General features: G+C 41.6%; 1 protein-coding gene across 1 annotated transcript in view; it reads left to right on the top strand.

Moving 5' to 3' along the window:
• The window catches only part of grik4 (glutamate receptor, ionotropic, kainate 4), a 1,339,327-nt gene that overhangs the window by 1,215,063 nt on the left and 100,798 nt on the right, over positions 1–23,466 (top strand). The window contains exon 13 of the mRNA XM_034169301.1: positions 2,504–2,617. Coding sequence (XP_034025192.1) covers positions 2,504–2,617 — 114 coding nt within the window. The remainder of the gene's footprint in view (positions 1–2,503; positions 2,618–23,466) is intronic.

The raw sequence follows: 23,466 nt of genomic DNA, 5'->3' as shown, positions 1-23,466 counted from the left end.
AAATGCTTCATTTATGTGTTTATATAACATGTTTCTCATATATTCTGTAAAAGCTAGTGAGAAATAAACACTTATAAATCTGAAAACGCTGTTTTTGGAACCTAATAACACCTCTGAAGTCATTTACAAGGCATTTAGCGGACATTAGCGTGGTGACATCACAGGCTGGTAGCTAGCTGCAAACTCCATTTTGTTTGTGTGTAAATATGTCTTTGTCATGTAGTATGTAAAAGCTAGTGAGAAATAAACACTTCTAAAATTGAAAATGTTGTTTTTGTAACATGATAAGACCTCAGGAGTGATTTAAATGACATTTCACAGACATCAGCGTGCACGCTAACTTCCGCTAACTCAAAGCTAACTTCCGCTATTGTCAAAAGGTAAAAAAAAGTAAATATTGTTTATGATTGATTGATTGTTAGAGGGGCTTTATTGAACATATATATATATATATATATATATATATATATATATATATATATATATATATATATATATATATATATATATATATATATAGTGAGGCACATAAGTATTTGATCCACTTCAACTGTGAGAGACAGAATCTAAAAAATAAAATTCAGAAAATGTATTATTTTTAAATAATGGCTTTTCGTTTTATTGCATGAAATAAGTATTTGATACAATAGAAAAACAGAACTTATTTGTTATAGAAATTTTTGTTTGCAATTACAGAGGTCAGATGTTTCCTGTAGTTCTTGACCAAGTTTTCACACACTGCAGCAGGGATTTTTTTCCACTCCTACATACAGATCTCCAGATCTTTCAGGTTCAAGTTTCAGCTCCCTCCAACAATTTTCTATTGAGTTCAGGTCTGGAGACTGGCCAGGCCACTCCAGGACCTTGAAATGCTTCTTATGGAGCCACTACTTAGTTGCCCTGGCTCTGTGTTTCAGGTCATTGTCATGCTGGAAGACCTAGCCGCGACCCATCTTCAATGCTCTTACTGAGGGAAGGAGGTTATTTGCCAAAATCTCGCAATACATGACCCCATCCATCCTCCCTTCAATACGGTGCAGTCGTCCTGTCCCCTTTGCAGAAAAGCACCCTCAAAAATCATGTTTCCACCCCCATGCTTCACGCTTGGGACGGTGTTCTTGGGGTTGTTTGTAGGTAGGAAAATTTTGACAAAATTGGCAGTGGCTCAAATATGTATTTGCCTCACTGTATATACTTTGCACTGGGATACCAAATAAACACCTGCAAATTATAAAGAAGACAATGCTCATACAGCCGAGTGTGTTTTAGCACTGCGTTATATTTTTTATGTCAGTGATAGGAAGTACAATTACATTCAGTTTTTTGTTTTACAAAATCATCTTGACAGCAATTTAACTGTGCAAGGTTGATTTTTATATTAGTATTATTATTATTTCTGTTGTTTAACATGCCATATGTACTTTCCCTCCTTTCTTTTTAAGCTCGAAGAAAGTTGTGGGGGTTTTTTTTCCATGGCATCTGCAGTGCTGCAGCAAAGCCCTCATCTTCTCACTCTCATCTTCAGTCTTCACAATCCTCTTATTTTTCCTGCAGCGGACAAAGAGCAATGGTTTGCTGCTTTCACTCTTTGCTCCTTGGGGAGATGAAAAATCCCTTCCAGCTGCACTTTACTGGCCTGTATTGTCATTGCAGCCATCCAGCGTTCAGTGTTCGACGACCAGTTCTATGTGTGTGTGTGTCTGTTCCTTAGTGCGTGTTTTACCAGCCGCTGCTTTGTCAAGTGACTTGTCTTGATGATGTCCCTTTGGCTGGGGCCCCACATGCACACACAAACACACTACGCTTAGACTGGATTATCCTCACCGCCGACAGCGTGCACAATGAGGCTATGAGATATGAAGGGAATTATTAAGGAATTAATCAACGCCAACTTTGTCAAGTCATTAACTTACGTTACTTCCATGCAGTCATGTTGAGTTTCAATTTCAATTTATTTTCATTTATATAGTGCCAAATCACAACAAAGTTGCCTCAAGGCGCTTCACACAAGTAAGGTCTAACCTTGTCAACCCCCTGAGCAAGCACACAGGCGACAGTGGTAAGAAAAACTCCCTCTGATGATTTGAGGAAGAAACCTCAAGCAGATCAGACTCAAAGGGGTGAACCTCTGCTTGGGCCATGCTGTGTAATTTGTGCCAGAAATTACAAATTACAAAACAATTTACAAAACGAATGGAAATTTTGCCAGTGCACATGACAGGAGGGTTACACAAACAGACACCACACCCATCTCTCTCAAACAGAGAGAAAAAAAAACATAATCAGATACACTAATACACTATAATTTGTCAGCATTAACCAACAGGAAAAACAGAAGAAATACTAAGGTGATCGCCGGCCACTAGCCCCAGAATTTAGATAAAGTTGAGGCCGCGGCACGCTCCGTTTCCTAATGAAATGAATTTAAAAAGCATAGAGTTTGTCTTTGCGTGTCTGTCTCTCAGCCCATGTTGGTTCTTACATCTCTTTATGTGTGTTTTAGAAAGCCGACCTGGCAGTCGCAGGCCTCACAATCACAGCGGAGCGTGAAAAGGTCATTGACTTCTCCAAGCCCTTCATGACCCTTGGCATCAGCATCATGTACCGCGTCCACCTGGTGAGTTGTACGTTCCACTCCCACCCGTGCTGTCCGATTGAAGTACCTCTCATACAGCCTCCGGGCTCGCACAGCAGGCTGTCAGCCATGTCTAATGGCGGGGAAAAAAGCACTCTTCCTGTGAGCCCAGAGAGAATATCTCCTGTAGTCATTCTAAATCCTTCCACAAACTTTCCTCCTTTGCTCCTTATCACAGTCTTTACTTCTCAGTTGCTCCTTTTTCCACATTCAGTGTGTTTTTTTTCTCGATTAAAGCAAAACTACACCTTCTTCCCTCTTTCCTTAATTCCACAGTGACATTTTTTTTAAAAGTGTGCTTTTATTCTTAGTTGAATTAACTGCTATCTTATCGGTTAATCAAGCATTTGTTTCAACATATTCGCTGGGTTTTTCCTACAAACATTAACATGCTTACCATTGGCATGTGACATTTTTCGACAGAAGTTATTTTACATAGTACACTTCAGTCATTTTGATCTTGTACCTTTTGCTCTAAAGTCAGTCGGGTTCTTGGGGTCAATATACTGTACCTAACACACATACCAAGTTTATTGAGTTCACAAGATTTTTATAAAGTGCATTCCAGGGACCTTGACCTTTTGTCACAAAGCCAACAGGCTTCTTGGGGTCGCAATGCACTCACACACACACACACACACACACACACACACACACATCTTCAACCACTTAGTCCAGTTGAGGGTCACAGGGAGCTGGAGCCTATCCCAGCTGTCATAGAGCGTGAGGCGGGGTACACCCTGGACAGGACGCCAGTCTGTTGCAGGGCCACATATAGACAAACACACATTTACACCCGCACACACACCCACGGACAATTTAAAGTCTCCAATCCATCTAACCTGCATGTCTTTGGATGTGGGAAGAAGCCGGAGCACCCGGAGAGAACCCATGAAAACACGAAGAGAACATGCAAACTCCACACAGAAAGGCCACAGGTGGGAATCAAACCCATGACCTTCTTCGCTATGAGGCAACAGTGCTAACCACTAAGCCACCATGCTGCCTGGGTCGCAATGCATGATGTATACGCGTATATCAAGTTTGGTGACAATTGAGTCGGTACAGCTGATGTTACGGACTGACTGACTGACTCCCTACATATAGTGACATCTCGCCTACCAATACTGAGGAATGGAAAGATTGTGTGGAAGAGTTCCCACCTCATCCATGGTACAGAACATTTGAAAATAAAAGTAAAAGATGGTGCATTCTGAGGCTACCTGAGGGAGAAAATTGTTTCTTCTTGTAGTTTTCCTGAAAGGTGAGAATGTAAGTTTAAACAGTAAAGAACACAAACTGCTGGACATTATGGACGATGCCAGTCACCTTCTGTACACCATCATCAGCAACCAGAGGAGCCTCTTCAGCCACAGACTGCTCCTTCCCAAGTGCAGGACCAACAGACTGAAAAACTCCTTTGTCCCTCAGGCCATCAGACTGTACAACTCCTCACACAAAGGGACTTACTTTTTGACCTTACTTGAAAATTGTACTTTAATGGACACAGTACTTCTAGTCAAACATTAAATTTGAGCTCAAAAAGCAAACGAGTGTATATTTGTAAGCATTTTTCTTTGGAAAACTACCTTGTGTAAAAGTAGCATGGGTTCTCTGCTCTGACATCCATCAGCTTCGACCATTTGTTGTTGTCTTCCGTGTTTGGCTGGATGCCTCATTCCTTTTGGCCACAATAGTATTTGTCATACTGCACTGCAGTCAAAGTTGAATTTGGTTGAAATGTTGCTCGACAGCAGTGGTGAGTGTACTTTGGAGCGCCACACAGCAAAGGCACCAAGGCGGGCTTCTTTGTGTTCCTAGCTGTTGAAAATAATGGGTTTAAGAACAGAGTGCAGCATTTTGCATGTTCAGTGTGAAATGCATTTAAGAGGGCACAGCCTGAAAGTATGAGAGTGCAGTGCCCCTGTTCCCTGGTTTATACAGTGAAAACCCTTGATTTGTATAATAAATCCTTTGCTTCAAACCAAAAACATATCAAATATTTCTCATGATCTTGTCTTGTACGAGAGATAAACATGATCTTTATTGGCCATGACCTCATCCGTCAAAGTAGCTTATGAAAATGCACGACCATTATAGCTCAGAGATTTATCTTTGAATGTTCAGTTGACAAAGGACCAATCCATATTCTACCCCTTTGCCCTGTCCCTTAATTTTGTGCATTCCCATTGTACGACATCCTGTTTCTTTAGGAAGTCGAGGAATAGTTACAAACCACCCCTCCAAATGGAGCATTTTTTGAATGCAGACTCCGAGCAGAGGGGAAAGTGAAAGTGCTGGATGTCCTTTCTGAACTGAAGCAGTTCAGGACGAAAGATGGCTAGCATTGCAGGAAAAGAAGTCCATAAATGTAGGTGCAGTGCATCTGGAAAGTATTCACAGCACTTCACTTTTTTCCGCATTTAGTTATGTTGCAGCCTTATTCCAAAATGGATGAAATTGATTTGTTTTGCTCACTGTTCTACACACAATACCCCATAATGACAACATGAAATAAAGTTTTTGAAATTAAATGTACATAAGTATTCACAGCCTTTGCCAGGAAGCTCAAAATTGAGCTCAGGTGCATCCTGTTTCCACTGATCATCCTTGAGATGTTTCTACAACTTAATTGGAGCCCACCTGGTGTAAATTCATTTGATTGTACATGATTTAGAAAGGCACACTCCTGTCTACATATAAGGTACCACAGTTGACCGTGCATGTCAGAGCACAAACCAAGCATGAAGTTAAAGGAATTGTCTGTAGATCTCTGAGACAAGACTGTCGTGAGCCACAAATCTGGGAAGGGTACAGAAACATTTCTGCTGCTTGGACAGTCCCAGTGTGCACAATGGCCTCCATCATCCGTAAATGGAAGAAGTTCAGATCCACCAGGACTCTTCCTAGAGCTGACAGCCTGTCGACACTGAGCGATCGGGAGAGAAGGGCCTTAGTCAGGGATGTGACCAAGAACCCGGTGGTTATTCGGTCAGTGGTCCAGTGAGACCACTGGACCACTCTCCACTGTGGAGAGAAGAGAACCTTCCAGAAGGACAACCATCTCTGGAACAATCCACCAATCAGGCCTTTATGGTAGAGTGGCCAGACAGAAGCCAGTCCTTAGTAAAAGACACATGACATCCCACCTGTAGTTTGCCAAAAGGCACCTGAAGGACTCTCAGACCATGAGAAACAAAATTCTCTGGTCTGATTAGACAGATTGAACTCTTTGGCGGTAACCAGGCACCATCCCTGCAGTGAAGCATGGTGGTAGCAGCATCATGCTGTTGGGATGTTTTTCAGTGGCAGGAGCTGGGAGACTAGTCAGGATTAAGGGAAAGATGAATACATCAATGCACAGAGACATTCTGGATGAAAACCTGCTCCAGAGCACTCTTGACCTCAGACTGGTGTGACATTTCAGTGAACCTAAGCACACAGCCAAGATATCAAAGGTTTCAGGACAACTCTGTGAATGTCCTTGAGGTGCCCAGCCAGAGCCCAGACCTGAATCTGATTGAACATCTCTGGAGAGATCTGAAAATGGCTGTGTACCGACGCTCCCCATCCAATCCAACCTGATGGAGCCTGAGAGGCGCCGCAAAGAGGAATGGGCAAAAGTGTCCAATGTTCGGTGCACCAAGCTTGTGGCATCATAGTCAAGAAGACTTGAGGCTGTAACTGCTGCCAAAGGTGCATCAACAAAGTATTGAGCAAAGGGTGTGAATACTTAAAGCGATTCCTTAGATTTATTTATTTTTAATAAATTTCAAAAATTTCAAAAAACTTCTTTTCTTGTTATTATTGTGGGGTGTTGTGAGTAGAAATTTGAGGAAAAAAATTAATTTACTGTATTTTGGAATAAGACTAACATAAAATGTGGAAAAAGTGAAGCGCTGTGAATACTTTCCAGATGCACAGCATATCTTTGCAACCTTACCAACCCCCAGAGCAAGCACACAGGTGACAATGGTAAGGAAAAACCCGCTCTGATGATTTGAGGAAGAAACCTCAACCAGACCAGACTCAAAGGGGTGATCTTCTGCTTGGGCCATGCTACCAACACAATTGAAAAAACAATTTACAAAACGAATATACAGGAAATTTTGCCGGTGCACAGGACAGGAGGGTTGCAGAAGAAGAAAAGTTGGTAAGGTTAGACCTTACTTGTGTGATGCACCTTGAGGCAACTTTGTTGTGATTTGGAGCTATATAAATGAAAATAAATTGAAATTGAAAGACACCACTCCCATCTCTGGATGGAGCTGCACCTTAACCAGAGAGAAAAAACAGACTCATGCATCAGAAAGGTAATAAACACAGTATAAGTTTTCAGCATTAAGCAACAAGAAAAACAGAAGAAATACTAAGGTGATCGCCGGCCACTAGCCCTGAGCTTCACTAAAAGACCCAGACTTTAGATAAAGTTGAGACTGTGGCCCACTCTGTTTCCTAATAAAATGAATTTAAAGGAGTAAAAAGCATAGTAACATACTATGCCAGTATGCTAGCCATACGAAAGGGAAAATAAGTGTGTCTTAAGTCTGGACTTGAAAGTCTCCACAGAATCTGACTGTTATTGATGCAGGGAGATCATTCCACAGAACAGGGGCACGATAAGAGAAAGCTCTGTGACCCGCAGACTTTTTATTAACCATAGGGACACAAAGTAGTCCTGCACCCTGAGAACGCAAAGCTTGGGCCGGTACGTAGGGTTTAATTAGGTCAGCTAGGTAGGGAGGTGCCAGTCCATGAACAATTTTATAGGTTAATAGCAGAACCTTAAAATCTGATCTCACAGGGACAGGAAGCCAGTGAAGAGATGCCAAAATGGCTGTAATGTGATCAGAAAGCAGTCCTCATAATATCTCTAATGTGGACGTCAAAGGACAACATAGGACCAAAAATTATACCAAGGTTCTTCACTTTGTCAGTGTGATATATGACACACGAGCCAAGGCTAAGCGTTAGCTGGTCAAATGGATGCTGATGTCTCACTGGACCAAGAACCATCATTTCAGTCTTATCAGGGTTTAAAAGTAGGAAATTGCTAGACATCCAACTTTTCACTGATGCAAGGCAATCCTCTAAGGATTTTACGTGGATGAGATTGCCAGCAGTTTTTGGCATGTATCTCATTGACAGTCCTCTTGTAATGTCTTAGTGCAGAGTGATGTCACCAAAACAGAATATTTGCTGGGACCCTCTCCATGCTACTAAGTTCTTCGAATGATATTTTTGCCCATTCATCAGTAAGTTGCTTAGTTTACTACTATTAGCTTGCCCCATAGGCTTACATTGTATAACAGTTTAGCCTGTCAGTACTGGACTGTTTAAAATAGTTTTTGTCCAGAGTGGAAAGTTTAACCCAAAACTATCTAAAAATTGGGTCCAGGTTGGAAAAAACCTCCCTTTAATCAACATAGACATTTAAAAAGGATGTTTAGACATTTTCTCCAAATTTTGTGACACCCAGCATGAAAGAGCCTTGCTCCCATCTTGGCCTACTTCTATAGTGGGGTAGGTGATGATTTATTGCTTAAGCAGTGAGCTTGAGATGAGAGGATCCTTGGTTCAATCCTGGTGACAATGAAAAATTATTAAGGGCCCGTGGGCATGGTCCTTAATCCCCCAGTTGATCCCAGTACCTGTATTACAGTAATTCTGTTGTACCTACATTTATTGTAAATGTCCACTAGATGGAGCTATTGTTCCATTTCCACCTTAGGATAACTCCATGAGCAACTATGCTGGATGTCCAGCCATAGTCACAGACATTGCTAACAGCTCACAGTGCTAAATGTTTCAGAGTCTCATGTCCACACCACAGCTGTCCAGATGGCTATCCCAGTGTCGCTTCCTTGCCAAGCCTTCATGGTCACACTCTTGCAACATTGGATAAACTTACACGTCTTTCTCATAGACATGCTGAAATAAAACATGGTTGTCAAGCATTGTAAACAATGAGACCGGAACTTCAGCCGACTGTAATAAATATATATATATATATATATATATATATATATATATATATACACTCAACAAAAATATAAATGCAACACTTTTGGTTTTGCTCCCATTTTGTATGAGATGAACTCAAAGATCTAAAACTTTTTCCACATACACAATATCACCATTTCCCTCAAATATTGTTCACAAACCAGTCTAAATCTGTGATAGTGAGCATTTCTCCTTTGCTGAGATAATCCATCCCACCTCACAGGTGTGCCATATCAGGATGCTGATTAGACACCATGATTAGTGCACAGGTGTGCCTTAGACTGTCCACAATAAAAGGCCACTCTGAAAGGTGCAGTTTTGTTTTATTGGGGGGGATACCAGTCAGTATCTGGTGTGACCACCATTTGCCTCATGCAGTGCAACACATCTCCTTCGCATAGAGTTGATCAGATTGTCAATTGTGGCCTGTGGAATGTTGGTCCACTCCTCTTCAATGGCTGTGCGAAGTTGCTGGATATTGGCAGGAACTGGTACACGCTGTCGTACGCCGCTCCAGAGCATCCCAAACATGCTCAATGGGTGACATGTCCGGTGAGTATGCCGGCCATGCAAGAACTGGGACATTTTCAGCTTCCAAGAATTGTGTACAGATCCTTGCAACATGGGGCCGTGCATTATCCTGCTGCAACATGAGGTGATGTTCTTGGATGTATGGCACAACAATGGGCCTCAGGATCTCGTCACGGTATCTCTGTGCATTCAAAATGCCATCAATAAAATGCACCTGTGTTCTTCGTCCATAACAGACGCCTGCCCATACCATAACCCCACCGCCACCATGGGCCACTCGATCCACAACATTGACACAACATGCTGGATGTGGAGGTCCTGGGCTGGTGTGGTTACACATGGTCTGCGGGTTGGATGTACTGCCAAATTCTCTGAAACGCCTTTGGAGACGGCTTATGGTAGAGAAATGAACATTCAATACACGAGCAACAGCTCTGGTTGACATTCCTGCTGTCAGCATGCCAATTGCACGCTCCCTCAAATCTTGCGACATCTGTGGCATTGTGCTGTGTGATAAAACTGCACCTTTCAGAGTGGCCTTTTATTGTGGGCAGTCTAAGGCACACCTGTGCACTAATCATGGTGTCTAATCAGCATCTTGATATGGCAAACCTGTGAGGTGGGATGGATTATCTCAGCAAAGGAGAAGTGCTCACTATCACAGATTTAGACTGGTTTGTGAACAATATTTGAGGGAAATGGTGATATTGTGTATGTGGAAAAAGTTTTAGATCTTTGAGTTCATCTCATACAAAATGGGAGCAAAACCAAAAGTGTTGCGTTTATATTTTTGTTGAGTGTATATATGGATGTTGCCAAAGCATTGCATTCTGGTTTGATTTTTTTCTGTGTACTTTAGGGAATATTATATCAGGGCCGGCATAAAATAATATACAAAATCTTAAATTATATCACATCATTGGAGATAGAAGTGCTCTACTGTCATTTCAAGTTCAGTCTTTCCCCACTTTGCTTCCACTGTGCAGTTGAAGATTGTGATTAGCAGCATCCTGATGTCAGTCTAAATGGCTAAATGTGAGGCGTCACGGTAAAGTGCTTTGCGGGTCTGTTCTAAATTGAAAAATCAAATGCATTTCCCATTTTGTTCTGACTGTCCTGCTTCTACTTCAGTTCCCTGACATCCTTCCCCTTTAGTCATCTTCTTTCTCTTCGTCTGTTCCATCTGTGTGGGATTGATGTATCTATTGACCCGTCACCATACACTTTATTCTGACAACCCACCTCCATTTCATCCATCCCTTCTTTCTCATCTCCAGCAGTGTCAACTTTGCTCATCTTGTTTTATTTATTTCTTCTCTGTTACGTTTTGAGTTGCTGTCCCATCTGGACAGTGTGTTGCTAAAGGTGAACTTTCTGTGGAAGGCAGTGGTTTGATGACTATTCACGAACTGACCTCTGATTGAATCTGACCATCATTTTCACATAAGTAACGTCCTTCATGGTGCATCGGGTGCCAAACCATGCAACGGTGAAACAACAGAAGTGCTAGTGGAAATGAGCCAACATTTGCAGAGTCAGTGAATCATAAATCATCAGAGCCAGAGCCCAGATTTTAGCCGACTGGACAGAGCATCCTCTTCCCATGCCAGAGAACGTTGTCATTGCCATCCTTGTTAGTGCGATATCTCACCAACCAGTTGCCCAATTTCATTCATATTTAGTATAAGCGTGTACTTGGGTGATCCCTGACACTTTGTATTGCTGATTTGTGGGCACTGGGGGGATATGGCATCCCCTGATGACTCTTGTTTTATCACAGCATGGTGAAACTGTTATTCCTCATGGACAGCCAGTGCAGTGGTAATTATCCTGCCCCCATGCCATGCAAATGGTGGAATTGTGCTCATTTATGTACCCATGGGCTTGTTGGTTTTAAAATGAGATAAGATAATCCTTTATTAGTCCCACGCCAGAGAAATTTACAATGCTACAGCGGTAAATGTGGTGTGGTCAGATATAGTGTTGGGACATTGCTGTCATGTGGCAACAGAAAGTAACTGCACCACAGACTACCAACAACTGAGTTTAAGGTTGAGAGCAGAGTTGTTCTTGTATTTATATGTCAGGATATCCACATGTAGCCAAACATACAGCAAGTCGATTCATGATGCACGTGCTACACTGTGCGTGTATGCACAATGAACCTTAACTGAACATGACAATTAAATTAAATAAAAGTAAACATTAATGGGAAAAAGTACAAAACTTCACCTTCCTGTTTCACCTCAGGGAGCTTTGGTGGCTGCACTCCACTGTTGCGCTTTGGCATTGGCACAGATTTGTAAACACGCCAGAAAAACGCTGATGGTACGGGAACTACGCAAACAATGACGAACCGTCAAGACAGAAAGCAAATGGATGAGTTGAGGTTGTCATCAGGATTCGTTCACATTTGTCAACAGTTTGAAAATTCTGACGAAGTGGCAGCTGCAGGAACGAAGCTGGACGACGGTTAAACGATGTCTCCAAAAGTCAACTTAAGTCCAGATTTCTTGTTTCTTTTTTGGCTTCAGTGTCCTTTGTTTGTGCCGTGTGACCGGGGCTTTAGGAAGGCACAGGCCATCTGTTTGGACAACAGTCATGCGGGATATTCCTGTTTGCTCCTCTGCTGTTGGGAAGAGGTACTGGACCATAAGGCACAGACACCAAGTTGAGGAACAGCTTTTCCCCAGAGCTGTACCCCCCCCCCCCCCCCCTTCCCCCCCAAACACAAATGCAGGCATTCAGTAAAGGATATCAACATGTGGAATAAATATTCAGTCTGTTTGCATATCTAAATGTATCTACCTCACTGAGCATTAGGCACTTTAAACATGTATTAAGCACTTTTTTATGTATTTTAAGAAGGTCTTGTCTCCTGTGAAGCGTTCATAGTTTTTTTTTAAGCTGCTGTGTTGTGTTGATTATCTTGTGTTTAGCTATTTGGAACGTGCCACCAGAATGTCATTACAAAATTCAGTGACAATAAACATCTATGTATTCTAATCTATTTATACAATAAATCAAAGTGCTGTACAACAGAGCTCAAAGGAAGTTAAAACTCTAAAAAAGGTGTATTAAAATAAAATAAAATAAATCATAAATCTTCAAATAACATACATCATGAATCACAGTCCACAAAAGTTATATGCCTTAAAAAAAGGTATGTCTTAGGTTTGGCCTGAAATATTTTAACAGAAGTTGAATGTCTCGCATCAACTGGCAAACTGTTCAGGTAAAACTGGTGTGCGATATGAGAAAGTTCTTCCACCTGCATCATCTCTGATGGAGCCAGTGATGTCAGGGGTGTGTGGCAGCACTTTCATCACATGGAATCAATATTTTAAATGGCTGTTTGGCAGCATTTTACCTGTGAAATGGGGGGGGGGCACACAGGCAGATAGTGACCAGAGGAGGCGCTCTGGAGTTCATGTAGGGTTTAATCCCAGTATCACATGGTTGCATTGATGCAGACTTAAGACAACGAAACTTCATATTTGTGTAAGAGGTCAGTGAGTCACAATGATGCAGTTATTTGATGTTTGTTATGTTTGAGCCAGCAGAATTTAAAGATGGGAGTGGAAGTGGAGATCTGTTTTTCCATCTCTTGTGTCGTTTTCCTTAATTTGCCAAATCTCTTCCATTGTCCTTTTGGCATTTTCTTACATCTGAGTCAGAAAAGTCCCACAGCACGGCTCTAAAATCCAATATGTGAATTTGTGTGACTGCACTTGTTTAGTTCTAATCCATTAACTATTGATCTGAGACAGTGATTTCTGTAAGGGGGATTGGTCCTTATTTCAACTTTAATTAAATTTCAGTCTAATCAATAAGGATGTGGATGTGATCAAATAAAAGTGCCTGTTGGGTATAATTACGCTCAGACTATTGGCCATTTCATCTTCATTTCTGCTCATTGTCAGTATCATCTACAGTCTACTTCCTCATTGTGTTTCATTTCTGTTTATTAAGACCATTCACATCTTTTGATCAAATGAATGCAGCAACATTTTCCTCAGTTACAAAAAACATTGTAAAAAGGCATAATTGCATTCTGGCATATTTGCCAGCGGGTATTAGAAACCTATTTGTGCTGTTTCACAGAAAATCACTGCACCAAAGCAATTTGAGTAAACAGAAGCAAAAACTACTAAATTCATTTCTGATAGGTACGAAGAGAAAGGAGCAACAGAGCTGAAGTGGAAACTGTCATCTAAATTTTCAGCTTTAACACTGAGCATTCAGAATGCTTAATTACCTGTCACATACTTTTGAGTTCCAGTCAGTGTTTTATGTGATACAAAGAGACTGAAGATGTCATTCTCTGGAGGTATCACTGTCTTTTTCAGACAAGCTCCACCAGGCTGCTGTCACTTGGATTTCTGTTTGACTATTTTGTTGCAGGCTGCGAGTTCGACAAATACGGTATCCCCATTACAGCTCAGTCATCAGTCCCTCTAGAAATTTGCGATGCCAGGAACTTAATAATTAATTCAACAAATAATTCAATAAATATATATACACCACACACAGTGTATGCAAAAGTTTGGACACCCCCTGATCATTTTCATGATTTTTCCTTTTATAAATCATTGGTTGTCTGGATCAGAAAACTAGAAGGGTGGAATGGGAGTGGGGACTTTGAATGTTGGTTAGTATGACTGGTAAAGGGAGAGAGCTGGCTGATATGATGGACAGGAGAGAAAGGTAGACATATTGGTGTGCAAGAGACCAAGTGGAAGGGAAGTAAGAGCAGGAGCATTCGGCGGTGGGTACAAATGTTGTACCATGGTGAGGACAGGAAGAGAAATGGTGTTGGGGTCATTTTAAGGAAGAGTATGGTAAAAGTGTGTTGGATGTTTAAGCGACTGTCTGACAAAGTGATGAGTGTGAAGTTGGAAATTGAAGGGGTGATGATGAATATCATCAGTGCATATGCCCCACAGGTAGGTGTGAGATGAAGGAGAAAGAAGATTTCTGGAGTGTGTTAGATGAGGTGGGTGTGAAGAGGTGCCCAAGCATGAAAGAGTGGTGATAGGAGTGAAAATCAGTGGGAAGTTGGTGAAGGGAACAGAGGTGATGAGGAAGTAATGGGTAGATATGGTATCAAGGACAGGAATGGGGAAGGACAGATGGTAGTTGATTTTGCAAAAAGGATGGAAATGCTGTGGTGAATACCTACTTTAAGAAAAGGGAGGAGCACAGGGTAACATATAAGAGTGGAGGGAGGTGCACACAGGGGACTACATTCTTTATAGGAGATGCAAGCTAAAAGAAATCAGAGACTGTAAGGTGGTGGCAGGAGACAGTGTCGTTAGACAGCATAGGATGGTTGTTTGTAGGATGAATTTATAGGTAAAGAAGAAGAAGAGAGCGAGAGCTCAACAAAGGATCAATGGATAGAAGCTGAAGGAGGAAGACTGTTGTGTGAAATTTAGCGAGCAGTGAGAGAAGCACTGGTTGGAGGGGGAAACAGTTTTGGACAACTGGAAAAGTACTGCAGATGTGGTGAGGGAGACAGCTAGGACAGTACCGGGTATGACATCTGGAAAGTGAAGGAAAAGGCATATTGCAAGCTGTACAAGAAGCTGAATAGTAAGGAAGGAGAAAAGGACTTGTACTGATTGGCCAGACAAAGGGACAGAGCTGGGAAGGATGTGCAGCAGGTTTAGGGTGGTAAAAGATGCACATGGTAATGTGCTGAGAAGGTGGAGGGAATAGAGCTGATGAATAAGAAAATGAGTGAGAGAAAGGCTGGATGATGTGGTGAGAGTAAATCAGGAAGTACAAGAGATTAGTAAGGAAGAAGTGAGGACTGCTATGAAGAGGATGAAGAGTGGAAAGGCAGTTGGTCCAGATGAAATTCCAGTGGAGGCATGGAAATGTCTAGGAGAGATGGCAGTAGAGTTTCTAACCAGATTGTTTAATAAAATCTTGGAAAGTGAGAGAATGTCTGAGGAGTGGAGACGAAGTGTGCTGGTTCCTATTTTCAAGAACAAGGGTGATGTGCAGAGCTGCAGTAACTACAGAGGCATAAAGTTGATCAGCCACAGCATGAAGTTATGGGAAAGAGTAGTTGAAGCTAGGCTTAGAAAACAGGTGAAGATATGTGAGCAGCAATATGGTTTCGTGCCGAGAAAGAGCACTACAGATGCAATGTTTGCTCTGAGAATACTGTTGGAGAAGTACAGAGAAGGCCAGAAAGAGTTATATTGTGTGTTTGTGGACTTAGAAAAAGCTTATGATAAGGTGCCAAGAGAAGAGCTGTGGTATTGTATGAGGAAGTCTGGAGTAGCAGAGAAGTATGTTAGGGTAGTGCAGGACATGTACAAGAATAGTGTGACAGCGGTGAGATGCACAGTTGGAATGACAGACTCATTTCAAGGTGGAGGTGGGATTACACCAAGGATCAGCTCTGAGTCCTTTCTTGTTTGCAGTGGTGATGGACAGGTGACAGATTGAGATCAGCAGGAGTCCCCATCGACTATGATGTTTGCAGATGACATTGTGATCTGTAGTGAGAGTAGAGAGCAGGTTGAGTCTAGTCTGGAGAAGTGGAGATATGCTTTGGAGAGAAGGGGAATGAAAGTCAGTAGAAGCAAGACTGAGTACATGTGTGTAAATGTGAGGGAGCCCAGTGGAATAGTGCAGTTACAAGGAGTACAAGTGGTGAAAGTAGAGGAGTTTAAATATTTGGGGTCAACTGTTCAAAGTAATGGAGAGTGTGGTAGAGAGGTGAAGAAGAGAGTGCAGGCAGGGTGGAGTGGGTGGAGAAAGGTGGGAGGAGTGATTTGTGACCGAAGAATATCAGCAAGAGTGAAGGGGAAAGTTTACAAGACAGTAGGTGGGACGGTTTGGAGACAAAGTCAGAGAGGCGAGATTGAGATGGTTTGGACATATGCAGAGGAGGGACCCAGGGTATATAGGGAGAAGGATGCTGAGGATGGAGCCACCAGGCAGGAGGAGAAGAGGGAGGCCAAAGAGGAGGTTTATGGATGTGCTGAGGGAGGACTTGCAGGTGGTTGGTGTGACAGAGGAAGATACAGAGACAGGGTGAGATGGAAACGATTGATCTGCTCTGGCGACCCCTAACGGGAACAGCCCGAAAGACACAGAAGATAAGGTTGTCTGGATCAGAAATTTCAGTTAAATATATCACTAGCAGATAAAACACTCATATTGGAGAGTGAAATGAAGTTTCTAGTATCTTACAGAAAGTGTGCAATAATTTAAACAAAATTAGGCAGGTCCATACAGGGTGGGCCAATAAATTGTTCCCACTTTTTTAATTCGTACAGTTAGAGAGTGTACGACAACAACCCACAGACCGTTGAGGACCTGAAGACCAACATCCGTCAGGAAATTTGGAGAATCCCTCTTGAGATGTGTGGCAATATCATCACAAACTTCAATGTGCGTGTTGCAGCTGTAATCCAAAGAAGAGGGGTGTGGCTTGAACATGGCATCAATTATTGAACTGTGTGAAAATAAGAGACAAAGTGGTAAACCTTTGGTATCAAATGTTAATTTGATGCTTCTGTTACAAGTCTACAAATAAAATTTTCAAATAAGTTCTAATTTCAAAAACTTGTGTACGATCAAAAAGTGGTAACATTTTATTGGCCCACCCTGTAAATTTGGGCACCCTTGTCATTTTATTGATTTGAATACATTTAGCACTAATTACTGGAACACAAAATTGGTTTGGTAAGCTCATTGACCCTTGACCCCCATTTCAGCATCGTCGTCGCTCCACCAGTTTCTCTCACTCTCAGCTAACAGCACCATTATTAACATCTGTGTAGCAACGCGTGTGGTCAGAATGCATAGTAACACATCAAATTTGAAATGGTTGAATATTTTGCCACCGCCATGTGATATTTTATGGTCTGAAATCTCACACAATTAACCAATCAGATTTGCGAAACAAATGTAATTAGATTAGAATACCATTTTCCCCTTTCAGCTGGGCGTACACTCTGGATGGGTCACTGGTGAACAGACCATTTACTTTCTTGGCCTCTGCTTCTCTTGTGTATCTCTTCAGCCAAGTTGCCAGAGCAATGAACCTTTGTTTGGCAATTTCCAGGGCCTCAGGTATGGACATCTTGTTGTACTTCTTATCCATTCAGGACCTGTGTCTCATGATACCCTTCTGTACCTCTGTTAGTTGGCTAATGTCCTTCCGGGCTTTCCGGATTGGGCCTCCATTTCTTTTCCATGGAGGGCTCATATTTCTTAAGCAACATCCAGATGTGGATTTGAAGCAGACAAAGTGAAAAATCCTAAAGGTTTTTGCAGATGTTGGCTGATGAAATTAATTCCTGCATTTGTTGTCAATCACACCAAGCGTTTAAGTCTGCTTGTGGGCATGGTGGAAGGTTCCCAGTTCAAGACCACCCTTCCTGTTCTCCATGTAACGTGGAGTTGTATCAGGAAGAGCACCCAGCATGAAACATGTTCCAAATCAACATACAGATCCAACCCGAGTGAAACAAGGAAGAAGCTGAAGGAACTACCTGACCTGTGATGGCCTGCCTGCAGTAGCACCCCCAGTGGGCCTGTGGCCCTCAATTTGGGTATCACACTTTTACAGTGTTAGTGTTAACTGTTCTGAAGTCCTTTTCACACATTTAAAACTATAAAAAAAAAAAAATTTTAATACAAGTAGAACTCACTTTTATGTTTCTGCAACCATAGAGCAACCTCATCAGCCCATGTGCTGTGTGTGTCATTGCTGGCCTGAATTACATGCTGGTCTTATGAATCCAAATATAGCAGACAACTGTCAAGTGATTCTGATTTAAAAAATAAATAAATAAATAAAAATCTCTGATGTGGCATGAGCCATCTGTACAGCACAAACCCAATATGAATGAGCCAGCGATCCAGCTCTCTAAATGTTCTCTGTATCAGTGCCAAGTCCGTTTTTAAAACATTTTCTTCGTGTACAGATTGTATGTCAGAGTGACTATACATGTGACGTGGGTGTAAGAGTGAAAGAATGGCACGTAATTAGACACAGAAGTTAATTAGGGGCATGTTGATGCTGTGTTGGATGGAACAGCTGCACTGAGGGGGCACACGAGGCGTACTGTGCTTTGCTGACTGCCTGACCACACACAACCCCAGCATCATAAACACATACACACACCAGAATAAATGAGTGGAACAACACACCGAATGCCCCCATGCATGGGGGGTGGGGCGGTTACTGAATTATTTGATGGTTACGAAAATGATATCACTCATATTATGTGGCCTTTGCAGTCACCAGCTGTAAACCGATGGAAAATCCTGGTCTGAGACAATATGCAGTGATGCCACCATCACTAAAACTGTGAGGCGCCAAACACAACAAAAGCCGAGGGAAAAAAAAATTGTGGAAGACAATGAATGTTCATAAGAAATGTTGCTACTGTGCTACAATCTTATTATTGTGCATGAGGGAGTCTCACGTGATGGAGAACCAGCCTCACACCAACAAAAGACAAAATATCTGACTGATTCTATTTCACGTGGAACAGTACGAGGATTTGTTGCATTATTTCGCTGAAATTACAACCTGCGTGCTGTTCACTGAAGAGTGTACAGACACACAATTGTAATCAGGAAAGGCAGTATGTCCTAAATATGTTCAATCTTTCCCTTTTCCAATACTGGTGATTGAGATCACCAACAAACTATCAACTTCGAAGCTTCTTCATAGCAGATGTGTCATTTGATTTGAAGCAGCTTTACCACAGCGGGAAGAGGTCAAACCCAATCTTTTGTACCCACCTAAAATAATTTCTGTGGCTTGTGGCTGTTGAATTCAAGGATAAAGTCACATTGCTTAGCATTCCAGTGAGAGTTTAGAGAATAAATGGTGATATATAACCACTGGCAACCACTGTGGTCTTTAAAAAGAAATGACTTGACCCATCCATGAAATACCTCTATATCAACAACTATGAATATATATATACAGTATATATATATATATATATATATATATATATATATATATATATATATATATATATATATATTGCAGCTTATCCTGTGTCCTTGTCATGGTGGCAGCTAAGCTTCTGATGCTGTGAATGGAAAAATTGTGCATTGTGCAAGTTTTGTCTCCACCTTCATTGTGGAGTGGAAAAGAAAAGGACATTTCTACAAGGAAAACAGATTACATCTTGGCTTCAGTCTCCCATGTGCCTTATGGAAAACTGTAGTCTTCTTTTGAACCGTCAATTCAAGACAAATTGGTGTTCTTGTTCTTTCACGTAGCTCTTTGTTAACTGGAATTTCTCACAATGGACCTGAAATCTGTTAAGAGACACACTACCTAAACCTGAATTCTTTTTTTGCCTTGTTCTGTGTCTTGTCAGGCGTGAGAAGACTGTATCTTAAAACTGGGACTCTCTTTCAAGGAAAAGTACATATTTGCCTCCAGTCACAAGGCAAATACTAGTTTGAAGTTTTGGTATTTTAACAGGATCGTTTAAGGGGAGGTGATGGTCTCGTGGTTAAGTGTTGACTTCAGACCAGAGGATCCTCGGTTCAAATCCAGCCTGACCGGAAAATAACTAAGGGCCCTTGGGCAAGGTTCTTAATCCCCAAGTTGCTCCCTCTGTGGAGTGAGCGCCTTGCATAGCAGCACCCTGACATCGGTCTGTGAGTTTGTCTGTGTGAATGGGTGAATGTGAGGCATAACTGTAAAGCACTTTGAGCGTCTGATGCGGATGGAAAAGCGCTATATGAGTGCAGTCCATTTATCATCTTTAAAGGCTTATTTTTAGTACTGTTGTCCCCTCTTGACCTCCATTGTTCCTGATTGTCCATCGTCATAGAGTGAACACTTTTTCTGAAGTGACTTGCGCATAATAAGTACAAATAAATACTTTTAAATGTCATAAACAGGCCCTCTGTCACAGGCTGTAGGTAGCATGTGGCTGCACGTGTGGTAGCGCAGAAATTATTTTCTTCCATGTTGTTCTCTTTTTTCTCACAATACTCCTCTTCTTCATTATCCCCTTATCAATACAGGGGAATATAGCAATCAGCATGCAATCAGCATGTCCATTCATCCGTCATTCTGTTTTCGCTTGTTAGCACGATATCTCAAACCATTTGACCAATTTCACTCATATTTAGTGTAAGGGTGTACTTGGGTGATCCCCTCGACACCAGTCAATTACATGAATTTGGGTCAGTTTCAAGGTGACAGCGACATATTCAAGATTTTGTCTTTGAAACATTTGTTAGCACGATATCTCAAGAACTAATTGACCAATTCCATTCATATTTAGCGTAAGGGTGTACTTGGGTGATCCCCTCGACACCAGTCAATTACATGAATTTGGGGTCAATTTCAAGGTGACAGCGACATATTCAAGATGTTGTCTGTGTAACATTTGTTAGCGCAATATCTCAAGAATTATTCATATTTAGCATCAATCAGGACATCAAGATTCTGAAGATGTGTTTAAGTGGATAACTGACTAATGGCTAATGGTTTCCCCACTAGCCATGTGTCTTCAATTTCATGGACGGCTACCTATATGTTCCATAATGTAAAAAATGTAAGATAATGTTTGCAATGAAAAAATAATGCTTCATTGCCAGTCTTTGCTAAAACCTGTTATACAGTTTTTGGTTCAGCCTAATTTAATTCATAGTAAATGCTATAGGTCTCTTATTTCCAGGTTATGTCACATTGCTTCCTTATTTGTGCCATTGTGTATTATTCATTTGGGAGCACTGGGCCCCACTTTTTATTACTGATGTGTGGGAGCTGGGGGATTATGTCATCTCCTGATCACTCTTGTCCCCCCCCCCCCCCCTTAGTCCACCCATGTTAAGTTATGCTTTTTTTCTTAGCTCCCACTGCATTCTTTGTTTCTTAATACATCCCAGTGTTTTCTGATCATACGGCACAGCATTCTGGTCTTCCATCCATTTACACTCCTCACTCCGCCGCTTGAACCCATCTAGCATTTTGTTATCTGTCAATAGTTTTATTAGCGCTTACCTTTCCTTTCTATTCGCCACGCTCATCTGTGAGCAAATGTCTTTCCCGTTTATTATTGTGTATGGTCCACGCACTTTCAATCAATCAATCAATCAACTTTTTTCTTATATAGCGCCAAATCACAACAAACAGTTGCCCCAAGGCGCTCCACATTGCAAGGCAAGGCCATACAATAATTATAAAAAACCCCAACGGTCAAAACGACCCCCTATGAGCAAGCACTTGGCCACAGTGGGAAGGAAAAACTCCCTTTTAACAGGAAGAAACCTCCAGCAGAACCAGGCTCAGGGAGGGGCAGTCTTCTGCTGAGACTGGTTGGGGCTGAGGGAAAGAACCAGGAAAAAGAGATCGATCACTAATGATTAAATGCAGAGTGATGCATACGGAGCAAAAAGAGAAAGAAACAGTGCATCATGGGAACCCCCCCACAGTCTACGTCTAAAGCAACATAACCAAGGGATGGTCCAGGGTCACCCGATCCAGCCCTAACTATAAGCCTTAGCGAAAAGGAAAGTTTTAAGCCTAATCTTAAAAGTAGAGAGGGTATCTGTCTCCCTGATCTGAATTGGGAGCTGGTTCCACAGGAGAGGAGCCTGAAAGCTGAAGGCTCTGCCTCCCATTCTACTCTTACAAACCCTAGGAACTACAAGTAAGCCTGCAGTCTGAGAGCGAAGCGCTCTAATGGGGTAATATGGTACTACGAGGTCCCTAAGATAAGATGGGACCTGATTATTCAAAACCTTATAAGTAAGAAGAAGAATTTTAAATTCTATTCTAGCATTAACAGGAAGCCAATGAAGGGAGGCCAACACGGGTGAGATATGCTCTCTCCTGCTAGTCCCCGTCAGTACTCTAGCTGCAGCATTCTGAACCAACTGAAGGCTTTTTAGGGAACTTTTAGGACAACCTGATAATAATGAATTACAATAGTCCAGCCTAGAGGAAATAAATGCATTAATTAATTTTTCAGCATCACTCTGAGACAAGACCTTTCTGATATTTAGAGATATTGCGCTAAATGCAAAAAGGCAGTCCTACATATTGGTTTAATATGCGCTTTGAATGACATATCCCGATCAAAAATAACTCCAAGATTCTCATAGTATTACTAGAGACAGGGAAATGCCATCCAGAGTAACGATCTGGTTAGACACCATGTCTTCTAAGATTTGTGGGCACGTACACTAACTTCAGTTTTATCTGAGTTTAAAAGCAGGAAATTAGAGGTATCCATGTCTTTATGTCTGTAAGACAATCCTGCAGTTTAGCTAATTGGTGTGTATCTCTGGCTTCATGGATAGATAAAGCTGGGTATCTCTGCGTAACAATGAAATTTAAGCAATACCGTCGAATAATACTGCCCAAGGGAAGCATGTATAAAGTGAATAAAATTGGTCCTAGCACAGAACCTTGTGAACTCCATAATTAACTTTAGTCTGTGAAGAAGATTCCCCATTACATGAACAAACTGTAATCTATAGACAAATATGATTCAAACCACCGCAGCGCAATGCCTTTAATACCTATGACATGCTCTAATCTCTGTAAAAATTTTATGGTCAAGCAGTATCAAAGCAGCACTGAGGGTCCAACAGAACAAGCACAGAGATAAGTCCACTGTCTGAGGCCATAAGAAGATCATTTGTAACCTTCACTAATGCTGTTTCTGTACTATGATGAATTCTAAAACCTGACTGAAACTCTTCAATAGACCATTCCTCTGCAGATGATCAGTTAGCTGTTTTACAACTACCCTCTCAAGAATCTTTGAGAGAAAAGGAAGGTTGGAGATTGGCCTATAATTAGCTAAGATAGCTGGGTCAAGTGATGGCTTTTTAAGTAATGGTTTAATTACTGCCACCTTAAAGGCCTGTGGTACATAACCAACTAACAAAGATAGATTGATCATATTTAAGATTGAAGCATTAAATAATGGTAGGACTTCCTTGAGCAGCCTGGCAGGAATGGGGTCTAATAAGCATAAGCACTTTCCTTTAGCTTTCTCAGCATCTCCTCATCCAGTAGCAATTTTAGTCGAATTTTTGTTTCCCAGGCTCATGGCCCTCATTACCTTGTTGTTGTGTAGTACGCTATTTCCTGGTTTACTTTTGGCACTCATCTCTCCACATTTCTGCATCATCCTCTGCACCTGTCATGTTTCATCCTCTCCACGTGTTTGTCTGTTTTGCTCAGCTCAGTCTAATGGTTTCTTTTATGGGCAGTTGCTCACCATAACCAACCGAGTCTCACAGCAAGTCATGATTCAGCAGCATGAAATATA

Source organism: Thalassophryne amazonica, chromosome 4, assembly GCF_902500255.1.
Source record: "Thalassophryne amazonica chromosome 4, fThaAma1.1, whole genome shotgun sequence".
Taxonomy (NCBI): domain Eukaryota; kingdom Metazoa; phylum Chordata; class Actinopteri; order Batrachoidiformes; family Batrachoididae; genus Thalassophryne; species Thalassophryne amazonica.
The sequence above is the reverse complement of the archived record's forward strand: the minus strand, read 5'-3'. Positions and strand labels throughout refer to the sequence as shown.